The 15,396-nt window shown below is 38.0% G+C and overlaps 1 protein-coding gene across 1 annotated transcript in view; it reads right to left on the minus strand.

The window, feature by feature from the left end:
* Positions 1 to 395: 395 nt before the first annotated feature.
* The window catches only part of ATP1B3 (ATPase Na+/K+ transporting subunit beta 3), a 42,915-nt gene continuing 27,914 nt past the window's right edge, over positions 396 to 15,396 (minus strand). Inside the window, exons 3-7 of the mRNA XM_028099118.2 lie at positions 13,887 to 13,994; positions 8,819 to 9,003; positions 6,418 to 6,468; positions 2,740 to 2,826; positions 396 to 1,075 (exon numbers count right to left, since the gene is read on the minus strand). Coding sequence (XP_027954919.1) covers positions 902 to 1,075; positions 2,740 to 2,826; positions 6,418 to 6,468; positions 8,819 to 9,003; positions 13,887 to 13,994 — 605 coding nt within the window. The 3' untranslated portion in view covers positions 396 to 901. The remainder of the gene's footprint in view (positions 1,076 to 2,739; positions 2,827 to 6,417; positions 6,469 to 8,818; positions 9,004 to 13,886; positions 13,995 to 15,396) is intronic.

The following is a 15,396-nucleotide window of genomic DNA, read 5'->3' on the forward strand; positions in this document are numbered from 1 at the left end:
TCACACTAGTCAAAGAATGCTGAAATAAACTGGTTTGAAGCTTTGAATAAGTTCCAAGTTTTTATATTTTACAACTGATATTTTTATTAGAGTCCACAGTCTGCTAAATAAAAGCAGTAACAAGATATTTCACAAACTATTGTACAATTTAAATCATATGAATTTAATTTCATAAAAAATTAGGTGCATATTCATAGTGGCTAACTTAAAAATGCTGTTTCATCTATGGTCTAAAATACTTCTTTTATTATGAGAGATTTAGTTCCAGCACTAAAAATAATCCCATCGGTATATATATTTTTTACATGTTTTACAACATAAAGTTTGTGCTCTTAATCAAAAAGATCCACAGACTAATTCAGCATGTAAAAAATAATTTTACAAAACATCAAGTCAACCTTTCAAATCCACTTTTATTTTGTTTTTCCTCCTCACATACAGAACTTCTCCCCACACCACATTTCTTGTAGCTATAGAGTCATGTGATGATGTTCAGGTACCATTTTATCCCTAAAACGTGGCTGGCATCAAAATATGACAGTTAACCAGTGTTAAATCTATAAAATATTTACATAGCACAGCACATTAAGCTTTAGACACTCGGCAATTAAACCACATAAAAATAAAACCAGACCCCCATCCCACGTGTTCGGAGTTGGTGCTCACGGCCCCCATCTGGCGACTCTACGTGGTTCGAAAGGCAGCAGAGGCATCAGGCAGTTACGTGAGAGGACACTGAACACTATGGTCTGGAAGCACATTAGCACGTTACCCCAGTGTCATGTACCACCACCCCACCTTTCTCCAAGGTGGTCTCATGATTCTAGAATGGCAGGTCCAGCTGATACAAAATGAAGACAGACAACACAACATTTACTCTGTGGAGATGCCCTAACTCCTACTATGCGCGTGCTGTGACTTTGAACACAACTCGTCCTAAAAACTTGTCACGATCATCCTGGTTTTTTAGGTTGGGTGATCCATCAATCTTGCACTCAACTGTTACTTCATTTACGGTACTGCTGGTGGCATTAAAGGAGACCTGGACAGCAACTAATGGCTGCAGATAACTCACCTGGCAAATAAAGGAAAATACATGAATTCCAATTCTATGGTAACTTCATTTATACTTTTATCAGGAGTTGGTTTATTCTAAAGATTTAAAAACAAGTTTTAATCTATTACATATTTTTTCTTTTGAACTGGATACTCATTTTTCACTTAAGTTTTTATGGATAGAAGTGTTCAGATGGCTATCAATGTTTCTGTGAGCACTGCATAGGTTGGGTCTCATTATCATTTTCTGGATACTCTATAATCTTGGTTTGAGTTTCCCCTTGCACCCAAGGACTACCTTACTGATTACTTAGATCTCCTAGATCCTTACTTACGGTTGCTGTGTTAATTTGATGCAAATATATTCCTAACTGTATTTTATCATCACTGTGGTTTCTAGACCTTTTCCTTCACTAAAAGGAACTAGGGGGCTGATTCCAGGACTGGGGCAGAGAAAGTACAAGATGAACATGGAGTATCTTGTAGTGCCAGAAGTAAGGAGGTGCTCAGAGAATCGTGGGAACATGTCTAAAGGACACAGAAGCCAGCCTGAAGTTCTCTCACTGGCCAAATTTGGGACAATTTTAGCATCAAAATAAATAGAACTGACAATAAGAGTCCATGAGACTATAAATAAATGGTGGAGAAGGCAAAGCTCTTTGCTGGAGCAGAATGCCAACTAGTAAATGGAGGAAAGAAAGATGGAATTAGAAAAACATCTGGGAACACTCCTATTAGTTGATTCAGGCAAGCATCAACACATGCTTAAAGCTAGGGGGGAAACACAATTGTGTAGACTCTCCAAGTATTCTCTCCACATGATACTTGATTACGAAAGAAAAAAAATAACTTCACAGCAGAGAAACCTGGCTGTAAGTGTTCAAGGTTACCATCACACTAATGTGACCAATCAATGCCACATTCCTCCTGATACTATGTTCTGAAAACGTAGTATTTTTTCTGAGGCATTCTTGCCAAAAATGTACAACCTACATTTAATCATGAAAACCATCAAACTCAAACTGAGGAACAAATAAAATAGGCCCCAAAAAAGTCCTGTACTCATTTTTGAAGAGTACCAGGGCATAAAACAGACTGAGGAACTGTTCCAGGTTGTAAGTGACTAAAGATGTAACAATGTGATACCCTGCACCAGGACCTTACTGGTAAAATTTCAACAAGGTCTGTAGACTGGATGATAGTATTGTTTCAATGTTAATTTCCTTTGGTAACTCTATTATGGTCATATAGAAGGTCCTTATTTTTAGGAAAATAAAACAAGCATGTACTGTAAAGAGGCACCATGTTTATAAGTTAATCCCAAATGGTTCAGGAAAGAAATTATACATAAATAGAGACTGGTAAGACAAAGCAGGTAAAATATTACCATTTGGGAAATCTGGGGAAAGGGTCTATAGGACTTCTTTGTATTATTCTAGCCACTTTATTTTTTTCACCTCTGGGCATATTCAGTGCACACTCTAAAGAAAGAAAAAATGGTATTTTATAAGTTTTGAACTGTAGATGTAGGATCTCTACTTGGCATCACCATTTAAAGACCAGAGTAGAGGATGCAGAAGTTACACAGGGCATATGTCTGCCTACCCCAGACAAGTGACATTTTAATACAGATGCGCCAGTTCCCCAAGAGTCAAAACCACTTACAAACTTCTAAGTACTTACATGCAGTTTTTTCCCATAATATGGAAAATATTTTAAATCTATAAGTCCATTGGGAGGATAAGTTGATAGAGCTGCTGTGTTTTCACTCTAAAGGAGAAAACAAGAGAAACCTTTAGGTCACAAAAAACAACTTAAAAAGGAGTATCAATTATATTTTTGAGAACAGACATGTTAATCTTTGCTTAAATCCTCTGACACAAACTATCCTGATTCTTCTCAACATTTCCCGATATAAGCCTATAAGGCTTTTCCAGAAGAGTCCCTTCTAACGTATAGCCAGATCTGATCATGCACTGTCTAAAAATCTTATCTGCCTTCCAACTACCCAATGCCAGTTCTCCAGCCATTGACAGCAGGAAGGGAGCGGTCTATAGGGGCCCAATGTATTCCTGAAATGATTTAAAATACTGTGCTTCCAGACTGTAAACAAGGGCTGCCACACTGCAGAATGCAGGATTCAGGCCTGGGAGGCAGCAAAAGTTTCCTGTGATTAGTAACTAACGGTAACCAGACGGGGAAATGATGATGTAACTGCCAAAATCTATTAGGAAAAATTTAAGGTACTCCAAGCAAAACTCTTCTTAACCAATTTAAATACCCTTAAATTTATGAGCACATGCAAATCAAAGTAATCGAATTTACTGGAATTATATTCCATGTATTTTAAAAACTGGTAAATGTGACCAACAGACAAATTAATCATCCATAATCCAACTCATTCATGTTATTATCTCTATTCTTCTTGATAAGCAATGAGAATTCTCAGGTAACACATTCTGAACAGGACTAATTTTAACAACTGTAACTAACACACACTGAGTAGATGACAAATCAGACTTAAGAGCGGTGGAAGTTTACTAAGCATGAATTAAAATAAAACATTAATAAAAGCTTGAATTCTAGATTTAAATGCACTAATTTCTATTTTTGAAAGCACACAGCAAAACTAAGCGTCTCCTCTAAGGAGAAGTCCTCCTCTGCTTATGTAATGATGAGTAGCACATGTGACAGACAAGTGACACAGCAAGATGACAGCACAACGCAGAGTGACGACACCCCACAAAATGTGCAAGCTCTCAAGATCCAGGTCAAAGGTAGGTGGAAAGAATAGGAGATAACAAAGCTGAGAGAAATTGTAGAAGCCATTTTCAACCACCACCCCACATTTGTACTCTTTATATAAAGAAAAAAACTATCACTGTAATGAGTGCCTTTCTGTTTTCTCTTAATACATGAGCTTAATTCACAGAAACAGAGATGTTCCCCAACATGTAAAGGAGATTTTCTGTGGATTACATTTTATTGATTTGGTATTTCCAGCCAGACACCCCATTTAACTTCTTTTAGGCCCAACACCCTTCTGTGGGCAGGATCAATTACCAAGACGAGAACTGAGGCTCAGTTAAGATCACCCAGGTGTGACTGACTCTTAACTGTTCTCTTGGTTTGTACCAAAAACGTTGGCAAGCTTTTACTTGTACTTTCTGAAATACTGAAGTGCCTATCTGAAAAATGGTAACTTGAGGGTGAGGCATACATGTCCTAGTTTTCTGAGTATATGAATGACATCTTTGGAAACTAGGAGCAACTAAGTTGAAGAATCTATTAATAGTCACTAAGTTTTAAAATGAGTGTATTTTCTTCTACACACTCACCACCCTTAAGATTTGAACACAAACCAAATGTTCTAAGCAGTGTTTATCTCTGGGTAGCATTTACCAATTTTTTTCTTCTACATTTTTCTATATATTCCTAAATGAACAGGATTCATTTATAGAAAAATTAAATATTCATCTTTTAAATTAAATGCCCAAGAGCATGTTGTCATCAATATTTTGGTATCTTATGTAAAACAAGCAGATCAAACTATGTAATACATCTATATCTTCTCTTGTATTCTTAAAAATAAGTCAACTAAAGAATTTAAAGAACACTTGATATAGACAAATGTAATGGAAAACATGATGATCTGCAGTAAATGTTCCCATCTGCTCTAGAGCCACACCCCTAAAATGTACACACTCCACCTGATTACTCCTTTGTGACTGGTCTAGTACAAGGCAGTTTTTAACAAACTTTCTAAAAACAAACTGACTCCCCAACTCAATAAAATCCCCATCTACGCTTTACATACATCTTCAAACAACAAACTGAAATTTAGTCATTAATCAGGATTTTTCATTACCATTTCCGCCAACTATTCTAGAAGCAAAGGATACACAATAGATAAAAATCCATTTAAAACCCTAAGGGAACAGTTACACGGAGTTGTTTATACTGGCCAACGGTTTACAAAACTGACATCTTAGGAAAGGAGTTTACAGCTTTTGCCCTTCTGGGGCACGCACGTAGTCTGCTCACAAGCAAAGCAAAAGCTCCCACATACAGGTACACTGTCATGAAATTAGCACTTCTACCTGGCTGAAGTCTAGCACCTAAGCCTCGGGAACTTTCTATGGGAAAGACTTGCAAGCAAGGAGGATAATAAAGAGTTACTTTTTCTGAATCTTTCTCGTAGCCATAATGTTTTCTTGTCTTAAGAGATCAGAGAATCTGCTTAGATTTTCAGAAGGATTTGTTTATCAAGAAAAGCTCAGCTTAGATGTAGCATCTGGTTTTAAGTAACATACTGGCTGACCTGACTCTGGTATAAGGAGGTAAAGTGAATTGCCTATGGTTCACACATGCATACTTCAACCAGATGAGAAACCATAAATTTCCTGGCTTTTTATTCTACTCTTCTGAATAAATATTCAAAAGAAATTATTAAAGAACCACTGTGCAAGAAATTTCTGCCCAAATAAGAAATCCATTCATGGCTAAAAGGAAGACTGTTTTCTCCACAACTTTAGAAGTAATTTCAATGTAACATTTCAAGTAAGATACTTTGAACACAGATTTGGGGTTGGAATGCTAAATTTTGCACAACAAAAAAATTAAATTTAGAGGGGCGCCTGGGTGGCTCAGTCGTTAAGCGTTTGCCTTCGGCTCGGGTCATGGTCCCGGGGTCCTGGGAAGGAGCCCCGCATCGGGCTCCCTGCTCCACAGGAAGCCTGCTTCTTCTCCCTCTCCCACTCCCCCTGCTTGTGTTCCCTCTCTCGCTGTGTCTCTCTCTGTCAAATGACTAAATAAAATCTTTAAAATAAAATTTAGAGCTTTAACATTTTCTCCTCAGAACTCTTACCCATCATTTACATATTTGTCTTAGTTGCACTTGCAGCATGGAGAGAAAACAAAAGAAGTTATGAGATGAAAACTGCATAGCACTCTGGAAAAAAAGTAGGGATAGGAGAAATACTGCCACTGCCTTAAGGAAAATGTACCATGTTTCATGAACTCTCAGATGCCACTATGTACACCAATTTATGTACTATTAATAAAGAAAAAATCTTATGATACACTATTAAGACACCAAACATTATAAGGCCAACCCCCATTTCAGTGTTATTAAGCTAGAAAAAAGTGTATCTCAGATTTCATATATGTAAATGCAAACACAGTGAAATCAATGCACATGGAAAACATCTTTTTTGATTTATCATTTGCAAATTAAGAAGGGCTCGACACCCAAAGTTTGGTGGAATTTTATTCTTCTAAGATTGGCACTTCAGAGGACTTTTAAAATACTAAGATATACTAAAGCTTTAAAAGAAGTTGGGTTATTTTTTGAATACTAACCTTTGAAATACATTCTATCCTTGGTTCTCCTTGAGGTTTTAATCCAATTATCTAAGGTAAAGAAAAACTGGTTAATTGAAACATCACAACATATATAAAAGAACCTCCTGTTTTGTTGCTGGGGACCCAGGGGTGGAAGGGTTGAGAGGAATACTAACTCGGTGTATTGAAACTGTTACATCTGCCTTTTAATTTTATTTTAGAGGATTAGAATGGACTTTTCAATATAATAATCTTACCAATTAGCTGTCTTATTACTGTACTAGGGCAATTTAGAAAAATCCATTACTGAAGAACTGAGTAAAACACAGTATTGCACTTTACTACCCTTAAAAACAAGAAACAAACAGAAACCTTTAATGCTAACAGTAGGAACTGCAGAAGCATAAAACCGTTTTTCACGAAAATGTATTAGGTCAAAACCTCAACATGTTTCCATAAAGTTTCCATGGAGCCTTACCACATCTCACATCTGTCTGTTCCACAAAATGCATACACTGGGGAGAATCCCATTTTAAGATACAGTTATACTAACTCTTCATGGCAATTTATCCCATCTCTTTTGTGGGAGGATCTTTTTATGTTTTGAATTTATATGCATTTTATAAGCAAATGCCTGTAAAATGTAAACATCCCTCCCAAAAGAGAAGTTCTGTGGCAACCTAAGTAATATCAACAGCAGTAACAATCCTTCCCCATGTGATGGACTTTGGAACAAACTATACTGGGATTCAACCCCCTGCTACACTCAGCATGCACAGCTCATGAATGATCCCAGCTTGAGCCTGATAATGCTGTCTTCTTGTCATGTCCTGTAAAGCTATGCCCCATCAGCAAGTGTAATCCTGACCCTCATCATTCAAAGAGGACATACTGAAAGAGAAAATAAACTTGAAAGGATGGTCCTGTAGGAGAAGGAACTGAACTTCTCTTGACTTTATATTGGGAGTAGATTTTCCAGGAATCTAGATGTTATGAAGATACTCCTGGAAGGCTGCAATTGTAAAAGGCATTCCTGTTAAGCTAAATAAATTTAATTCATCTTACGAGCTAGATTGTCTAGTGTGTCCCATTACTCTTGGCTTATTTTGTTAACCTTAATTTCAATGAAGTCTTCCTGAACCATACCACTGTAATTATTAAGGTACCTATTATGTGTCAGGCAGTGTTTCAGAATGATCTCTATAGAGTGTCCTGGGATCATGAGGAAACTGTCATTGTGCACATGGGGAAAGGAGGGGAGGCTGGAGGGGCATCAGTCTGGGCGCTTCAGGATCTGGCTGGCTCTTTCATTTAGCAGTGCCAATGGACGGTAGCAATTTGCTTATCAAGGGCAACTTTAGTGAGATATAAACTCATGCATGATCTTGAGAGGTCTACACCTGCTTATAAAGCTGCTTTTTCTTTGAGTAAATGATCAGGAATAACCACCTCATTCTTCACGGGAGGCCTTACAGGTCTCGATAGGACAACTGTATCAGAACACAACTCTGCAGTACAGTATTTATAAAGCAGTGAGGCACAGGGGTTAGAGAGTACTTCATTACATAAGGAAGCATCTTCTTTTGCACAATAACCCCACGTCATTTTTACTTCCACATAGAGAAGCTAATGAGCTTAATTTGCTAATGTCTATAGAATTCAGGCACTTCCTCTGTACACCAAAGCAAAATGTAGCAACACCCCACTGAGCTCATTATAATGCAATTTTATTTGTATGTCTACTTTTTAATTATATGTACATATACTATAAAACTATGCTTTGCTACTAAATATTCAGAAAGGGGCGCCTGGGTGGCTCAGTTGGTTAAACCGCTGCCTTCAGCTCAGGTCATGATCCCAGAGTCCTGGGATCGAGCCCCGCGTCGGGCTCCCTGCTCATGCAGGAAGCCTGCTTCTCCCTCTGCCTGCCGCTCCCCCTGCTTGTGCTCTCTTCCTCTCTCTCTCTCGCTATCTGTGTGTCAAATAAATAAATAAAATCTTTAAAAATAAATAAAATTAAATAAATAAATAAATATTCAGAAAAAGTTTAAACCAAGACCTTATAGATTCTCAATGGAATTTTAAATATTACAATAAAGGATTCAAAGATGAGCACTGCACATTAAAAAAAACCATGCTTTAGTTATGACAACCTGAATACCTGCCCCCTGAAGCATTCATCTATGCCTAAATGCACATAAATAAGAAGGGAAAAGCTGAAGCTGCTGTACTTCCCTAATCCATGAATTAATGAACCAGTCTTAGTTTTTTTCTGTATTAATTTTCCAAAGGTCAATTAATACCGTGGCTAATCTTTTATGCGAGTTGCCCCTAAATGAGATAAAAAAAAAAAAAAAAAGAGTTGCCAGCTTCTTCATATAAGCTACTAGAAAAAAGCAGCAGCAAAATATGTACATACTCTGTTCATTTTCACAAGAACACAAGGATTTCCTCTGGAGTAGCCAAACTCTGGATCATCCACACCACTGCATGCTTGAAGTAAGGCAACAGGAAACTGACATGCACCATAAATTGGACCCTTCTGTTCAAAAAGTGCTCCATCAGGACAGGCTGTGAGATTCTTCTGTTCTTCTAAATCGTATGCTAAAAAGGAAACATACATGTGTACACAGATCAGCCAGAAACAGTTCTTAAACACACCCAGAACACATCATCCTTTGGATGACACTTTTCAAAAACAAAAACAGCAATGCTGATTACCAGATTATTCTGGGGGAAGAATGTTAAGTTTGTTCCTTTAACTTTTTGATGTTTACTCCATTTCAACAATGACACCAACTGGATTACAGACCAGTCTCTTTTGTCACCATTAGGTGGCGCCAGCCACAGCTATAGCTTTATCTGAATGCCTCCAATGCTCATGGCCCAAAAGATAGTGGTGGTAACCTATAAACTTGTCATATCACTGTGTTGTACACCTGAAACTAATTATGTGTCAACTATACTCCCATAAAAAAAGATACAGTGGTGAGAACATATAAAGGCATTGCGGCTGCCCTTATGGATTTTACAGTATAATGGGGAAAATAGACATTAAATCTAACAATCATAACTGAAGGGCCTAAAGATATATAGTGCTATGGCAGTCTAGTCTGCAGGGACTGCAACAAAGCTGAGCGTCAAGGGGCACGTGTGAGTTAATGTTAACTTAGAGAAGGGTGTTTTTAGCAGAAACAGAGGTAACATCTTAAGATAAACGCAAGTGATAAAGGAGTCAAATGGTCACAACCTGGAGATGGGGAAGAAAGGAGAGGGAAAGATACACACTGGGTTTCTGGCTGTTTGCCCCACACTAGCAGTGTTAGGCAAGAGTGGCACAACAGTGAGCAAGCCTGATGTGGTCCCTGCCCTCAACGAATGTGTTTACTGAGATACTCACAAATAGTTAAGATATGCTACAGCAGTACCTCAATAAGAACTACTGGTGTGTGGGTACAACTGGTACCAGAAAAAGGCCACCTAAAGTGAATTCAACCAAAACAGGAACAAAAATTTCAAAGTAAATGTGTGGGTTTTTTTTAAAGTTATTTATTAGAGAGAGAGAGAGAGAGAGAGAGAGAGAGAGAGCACGCGCGCACACACAAGCAGGGGGAGTGGCAGGCAGAGGGAGAAGCAGACTCCCCACTGAGCAGGGAGCCTGATACGGGCTCCATCCCAGGATCCCAGGCTCATGACCTGAGCCAAAGACAGACACCCAACCACCTGAGCCACCCAGGTGCCCCAGTAAATGTCTTTATAAGAAAGTGTAGATCTTTACTTTGGAAAAAAATTGTCAAAAAATCTTTGGTTTCATCTTTTATTTAGCCAAAGTTAGGATACAATTGTAAATTATGTACTCATTTAAAAGAAGAATTCAAATATTTGGAAGATAGGGTTAAACTTCTACAACACAATAGGTACCTCACAACATTCATCACTTCCTTTCTGACTTTGGTGGCACAATCATAAAGATCATTTTGCAAGAAATATTCCGAGGCCTTCACCAATTTCCCCCAAGGGTTTGACTGCATATACCTTTTGGTATAGGTCAGTTCATCAGTGACCATTTTTGTATCATGCCATGTTCCACTTCAATACAAAATCACTCTAATGCAAGGAGTTGTAATGATGAATGGTCAGATTATGAAGACCCCCCTCGCCCCGAGTCCAAGGCATGATGGGACATAGATCACTAATCCCAGACAGAGTAACCAAAGAGCCCTATACACCTGACGAAAGCCTAAAATAAGAAAAAGAAAGGTCAACAGGAAAGGAAAAGGGAAGACCTGAAAGGAAAAAGGTTAATCTGAACAAAATAAAACTTAAACCAAAACAAATTTTAGAATCCAAAAGAAATACATTTAGAAACAGAATGAAAAAACCGGCCTTGCAGAGGAGAAAAAGGCAAAAACAAAGAAACTAAAATTCTATATATAGCTAAACTATCACCTATAAATGCAAAATTAGGTCATTTTCAGAAATGAAAGGACTCAAAATTTACATCTCATGTCTCTTTTCTTATGAAGTTACTTGAAATAGATATACCCCATTAAACTAGGCAGTAAATTAAGAAAAAAGAAGGCAGGAGCCAATAAACAGTGGATCCAACTAAAGTGATAAAAACGAGTCCCAAAAATGACAGCTGGATAGTTAAAGGCCTAAACAATTACCTGTACAGAATATGGAAGGAGGGGAAAAGCTCTAGAGTTTTCCAGGAAAAAAAGGGACTCAAAAGGATACCTCAAATGACAGTGTACAAATAAGGAAGTCAGAAGAGTGTCTACAGATGACAGAATTAAGACATAAAGACTAAGTATAAAAAGGTGACCAATAACGAAGCTAAAAATAGTAACTCAATTATTGAACTGGGTGGGTGGGGGAGGTCTGAGGCATGTGAGTAAATTGTCATCTGTCATGGCAGGAAGTAAAGACGATGTATAAAAGTGATAGATCAAGAACCAGCAGGAAAATATAATATTTGGAGATACAGAAAAAAATACCGTAAGAGAAAGTTCAAAACCATGAAGTTCTTTCTCACTGAACATGTAACCAGAATCAGATTATTCACAACCTCCACTGCTTCCTCTCTTGCCATACCCCCATTCTACTCCTCTGCATTAGTGTAATGGCCTCCTAACTAGCTTCCCTGCTTCCCCTCCCCCATAGTCTCAAAAAAGCAGCCTAAGTGATCCTTTAAAAATTCGAGTCACATGATGTTATTCCCTGCCTAAAAACCTCCAACTTAGTCAGCGTAAAAACCAAAGAACTTAACGATGGCCTCTGAAGACCTACACAACCTAGTCCTCCTGTACTTCCCTGACCTTGAGCTCCTACAACTCTCACCTTGGCTTACTCTATCCAGGCCGTCTCGCTTCCTTGGTAAACTGTGACATTTTAAGCCTCGGGCTAGTTCCCTCACCTTCAGATCCTTCCTCAAGGATCCCCTTCCATGAGACCTTCCTAGACCACCCTGTTCAAAACTGTAACCCTTCCCCTCTCTCCATCTGTGCCTCATGTCCCTCCACTGCACTCATCACCCTCCCATGCACCACAGGACTATAGACTCCATGAACACGTTTCCTGTGTTCACTGACAGAACTTAGAAGAGTACTCGACACAAAGAAGGCCCTCAAAAAATATTTGTTGAGTAAATTAATAGGATTGCAGCTAAAAAGGAGGACAGGAAATGGTTTTCCTTATAGACCTTTCCTTACTATTTGATTTTTAAATCACGGATTATATTCTGACAAAAACATCCTTAACAAACTATCAAGGGAAGGAGATTTCGAAAGGCAGCCAAGTGGAGGTGTAGGATCAACAGCTTTTTGATTTAAGACAAGAGAAGTCGAGGACTTCTGCATGCTGATGGAAGGATCCAATGAAGTGAGGCTCTATCCACACTGGAAAAGGAATAGTTAACAATGCTTCCAAGGCACTGAAAGAAGAAGATCCAAAAAGCAGGACTGGTACAGGTGGCCTTAAACGCGAGGAAGGGCATCAAAGCAGGAGAAATATCATAGACAAAATGACTGTAACTGTAGGTCTGTTTTATTGGTAATGGGAAAACTGGTGGAATTCCCATCTGAGTACTTCCATTATTTCTTTAAGGAGGAAGGCAGGTTATATGAAGTGAGTTATAGTGGGAAAGGTAACGGGTCAGAGGTTTGAGTAGAGGTTGGAAATAATCCCGTCAGAGACTTATCCAGAGAAATTCAATAGGATTGCCAGGTAGTAGAGCTGGTCCACTTTGAGGGAGGTGGTAAAATATTCATTGTGCTGATTAGTCCTGAGGAAAGCCTTCAGCAGGCTGCTCAGGGGGCAGGCTCAAAGAACGGGCTTCATCCAGGAATTATACGGTTTCATCTAGGAGAATTACTAGAATTACGTGGCTTCATCCATGTGCATTTTATGACAGACTGACAGGTAAGGGATTTTAGAGTACTGGCAAAACTAAAAATGAAATGAAAAACCATGGAATTAGGGGCGCCTGGGTGGCTCAGTTGGTTAAGCGACTGCCTTTGGCTCAGGTCATGATCCTGGAGTCCCGGGATCGAGTCCCACATCGGGCTCCCTGCTCGGCAGGGAGTCTGCTTCTCCCTCTGGCCCTCTCCTGTTCTCTCTCTCACATAAATAAATAAAATCTTAAGAAAAAAAAAAAAAAGAAAGAAAAACCATGGAATTAATAAGCTTGGTAAAAAGGGAAGTAAGGGAGAAGGGGCTGGGATAAAATAAAACAGTGAAGTGGAAGTCCCAATGAGGTAGAAAAATAGTGAGGGAAAGTTAAACAGGCAAACCAGAAGGTTGTGTCAGGAAAGCCTTATTTAATCAGTCATTTTGGCAATGGGGTCCTATATGTTCTAAGGAATGAATGTAGAGCTCTGTGCCCGAGGAAGAGGTGAGGTGATTAAGAACCAACAGGCCAGGGCATGTGATGATTATTCATGTGTATGTTAATACCACAGAGTTAAGTTAAACAAAACAAGAGGAAAAACTGGGTTAGGATGACTGTAACAGCCTGCTAACTCCAAAACCCACAGCGGACAGGTATTTGGTTTTGTTTTTTTAAATGATAAATACCATTCCTTTTCCCCTTCGTAAGTACATTGGATCCAAAAGATCCAAATACATAAGTCATTATTTTGTATAATTTAGTTTTGTCTTAAATACTTTTTAATGCAGATATAAATGTTATGTCTCAACAGACTTACTCATGCACTTATTACAGAAAAGAAATCAACTGCCCACTCGGCTTAGATCCCTATGTCTTTCCATAAGTTAGAATATTCTTATGACTAATTATAAAATCTACCTGCAAGTCCTCTCAGTGGACTGTGTTTAACAGAAAAAAAAAAAAAAAAAAGGTAAAACAGACTCTAAGAAAGATGTTTCTAAAAGTAATCATTATTTGGTTTTCTAAAAGTAATCACTATCATATGGTTTCGCTAATAACTAAAATCTTTTACCTCACTCTAAGAAAACATACTTACGTTTTAGAAACTTCCTAAGGTCTTCAATGTACCCTTGATAGGACTGTGGATCAGACACAGTGAATGAATATTCCAATGCAGTTAGTGGTTTTGGAAAAACTGTAAGTCCTATAAAGAGATAAAAGAAAAAGGGGGAAAATTAACTGCAGGAAATTCCCTTCTTTCTCCTTGCTCTTATATCTTAAGGGCAGATCTCATTAAATTATAAGGAAAACTGTGTTCACAGATACGCTGAAATTATCAAGAACTTCTCACTTCTGATTATGAAGGCACAGATATTTAAATGGAAGAGAACTTCAAATCTTCAAAATAATCTGACATTATCAGTTAAAAACCTCCCCTAAACCTGATTATCCACAGTTAATTATAATTGCTGTTCCTGACTTAAAGTTGTAGATTTTAGTTTGTACTTCCTATTTTCATTTATTTCTATCAAATATTTTTAGGTTTTGTCAATTTGCTATTAATAGGAGAAAAATTTTAGCCAATCAGTCTCCCCACTTCTGTCATTCAAATTACAACTGTATGGAAACATAGAACTTACTTCAACGAAAGAGGCCTATATACAATTTTAACTCTAAGGTTAACTATTCTTCCTTCAATAATAAACACTGCTCTATAATTAAAATGTCATTTTCACATGATGAGTTTGGAATATAACCACCAACAGTTTCGTATCAGGAGTCAACACCCATGTATACAGAACATGCTGAATGAGTTTAAGAAAAGAAAATGTAAGCATATTTATCTGTAAGAAAGATAATCAGGCTTCCAACTTTAATATAAGCTTTCTTTGTTTAAAAAGCATTAGATCTAGGGGTGCCTGGGTGGCTCAGTTGGTTAAGCATTCAACTCTTGGCTCAGGTCATGGTCTGCCAGGTCAGGCTCCCCTTCCTTCTGCCCCTCTGCCCCTTCCCCAACTTGCACGCGCGCGTGCGCGCGCGTGCACACACACACTCTGCGTCTCAAATAAATAAATAAATCTTAAAAAAAAAAAGCATTAGATCTAGATTATTAATTCAGCCTTGCATTCAGGCTTAAAAACAGTCCTAAAATTTTCACTAGTCTCTAAACATTTCCCATATCAAAGTTATTAGAGATGCCATGCCTTGCACTAAATCTGAAAATATACAAATAACAAGAGTTGTTTTAGTTTCCATTAAAACTGCTGCTCACAGACATCTAGTTCTTTTTTTTTTCATTGTATTTTAATTCCAGTATGGCTAACAGACAGTGTTATATTTTGTTTTTGTTGTTTTTTTAAATACAGTGTTACATTTTAGATCAGATCCAGTTTTTTTACTTGCCTGTGTTGGGTTTGCATGAATCTTAAGTTAAACTAGATGCAGTGCTACCCAAATAATGATGAAACAGTGTTCCTACATGGCAGAGCAAATCTTAGTCAACATTCAGCACAAAAGACCTCCTTAATTAAACTCCCCATTCACCTACGTCAACATACCAGAGATCAATTGTATTTGGATAATCTCCTATGCCTGGTTTTCCATCC

This window comes from Eumetopias jubatus, unplaced genomic scaffold, assembly GCF_037043125.1.
Source record: "Eumetopias jubatus isolate StellerSeaLion01/CBP00866 unplaced genomic scaffold, mEumJub1_p1.0 scaffold_1, whole genome shotgun sequence".
NCBI lineage: Eukaryota > Metazoa > Chordata > Mammalia > Carnivora > Otariidae > Eumetopias > Eumetopias jubatus.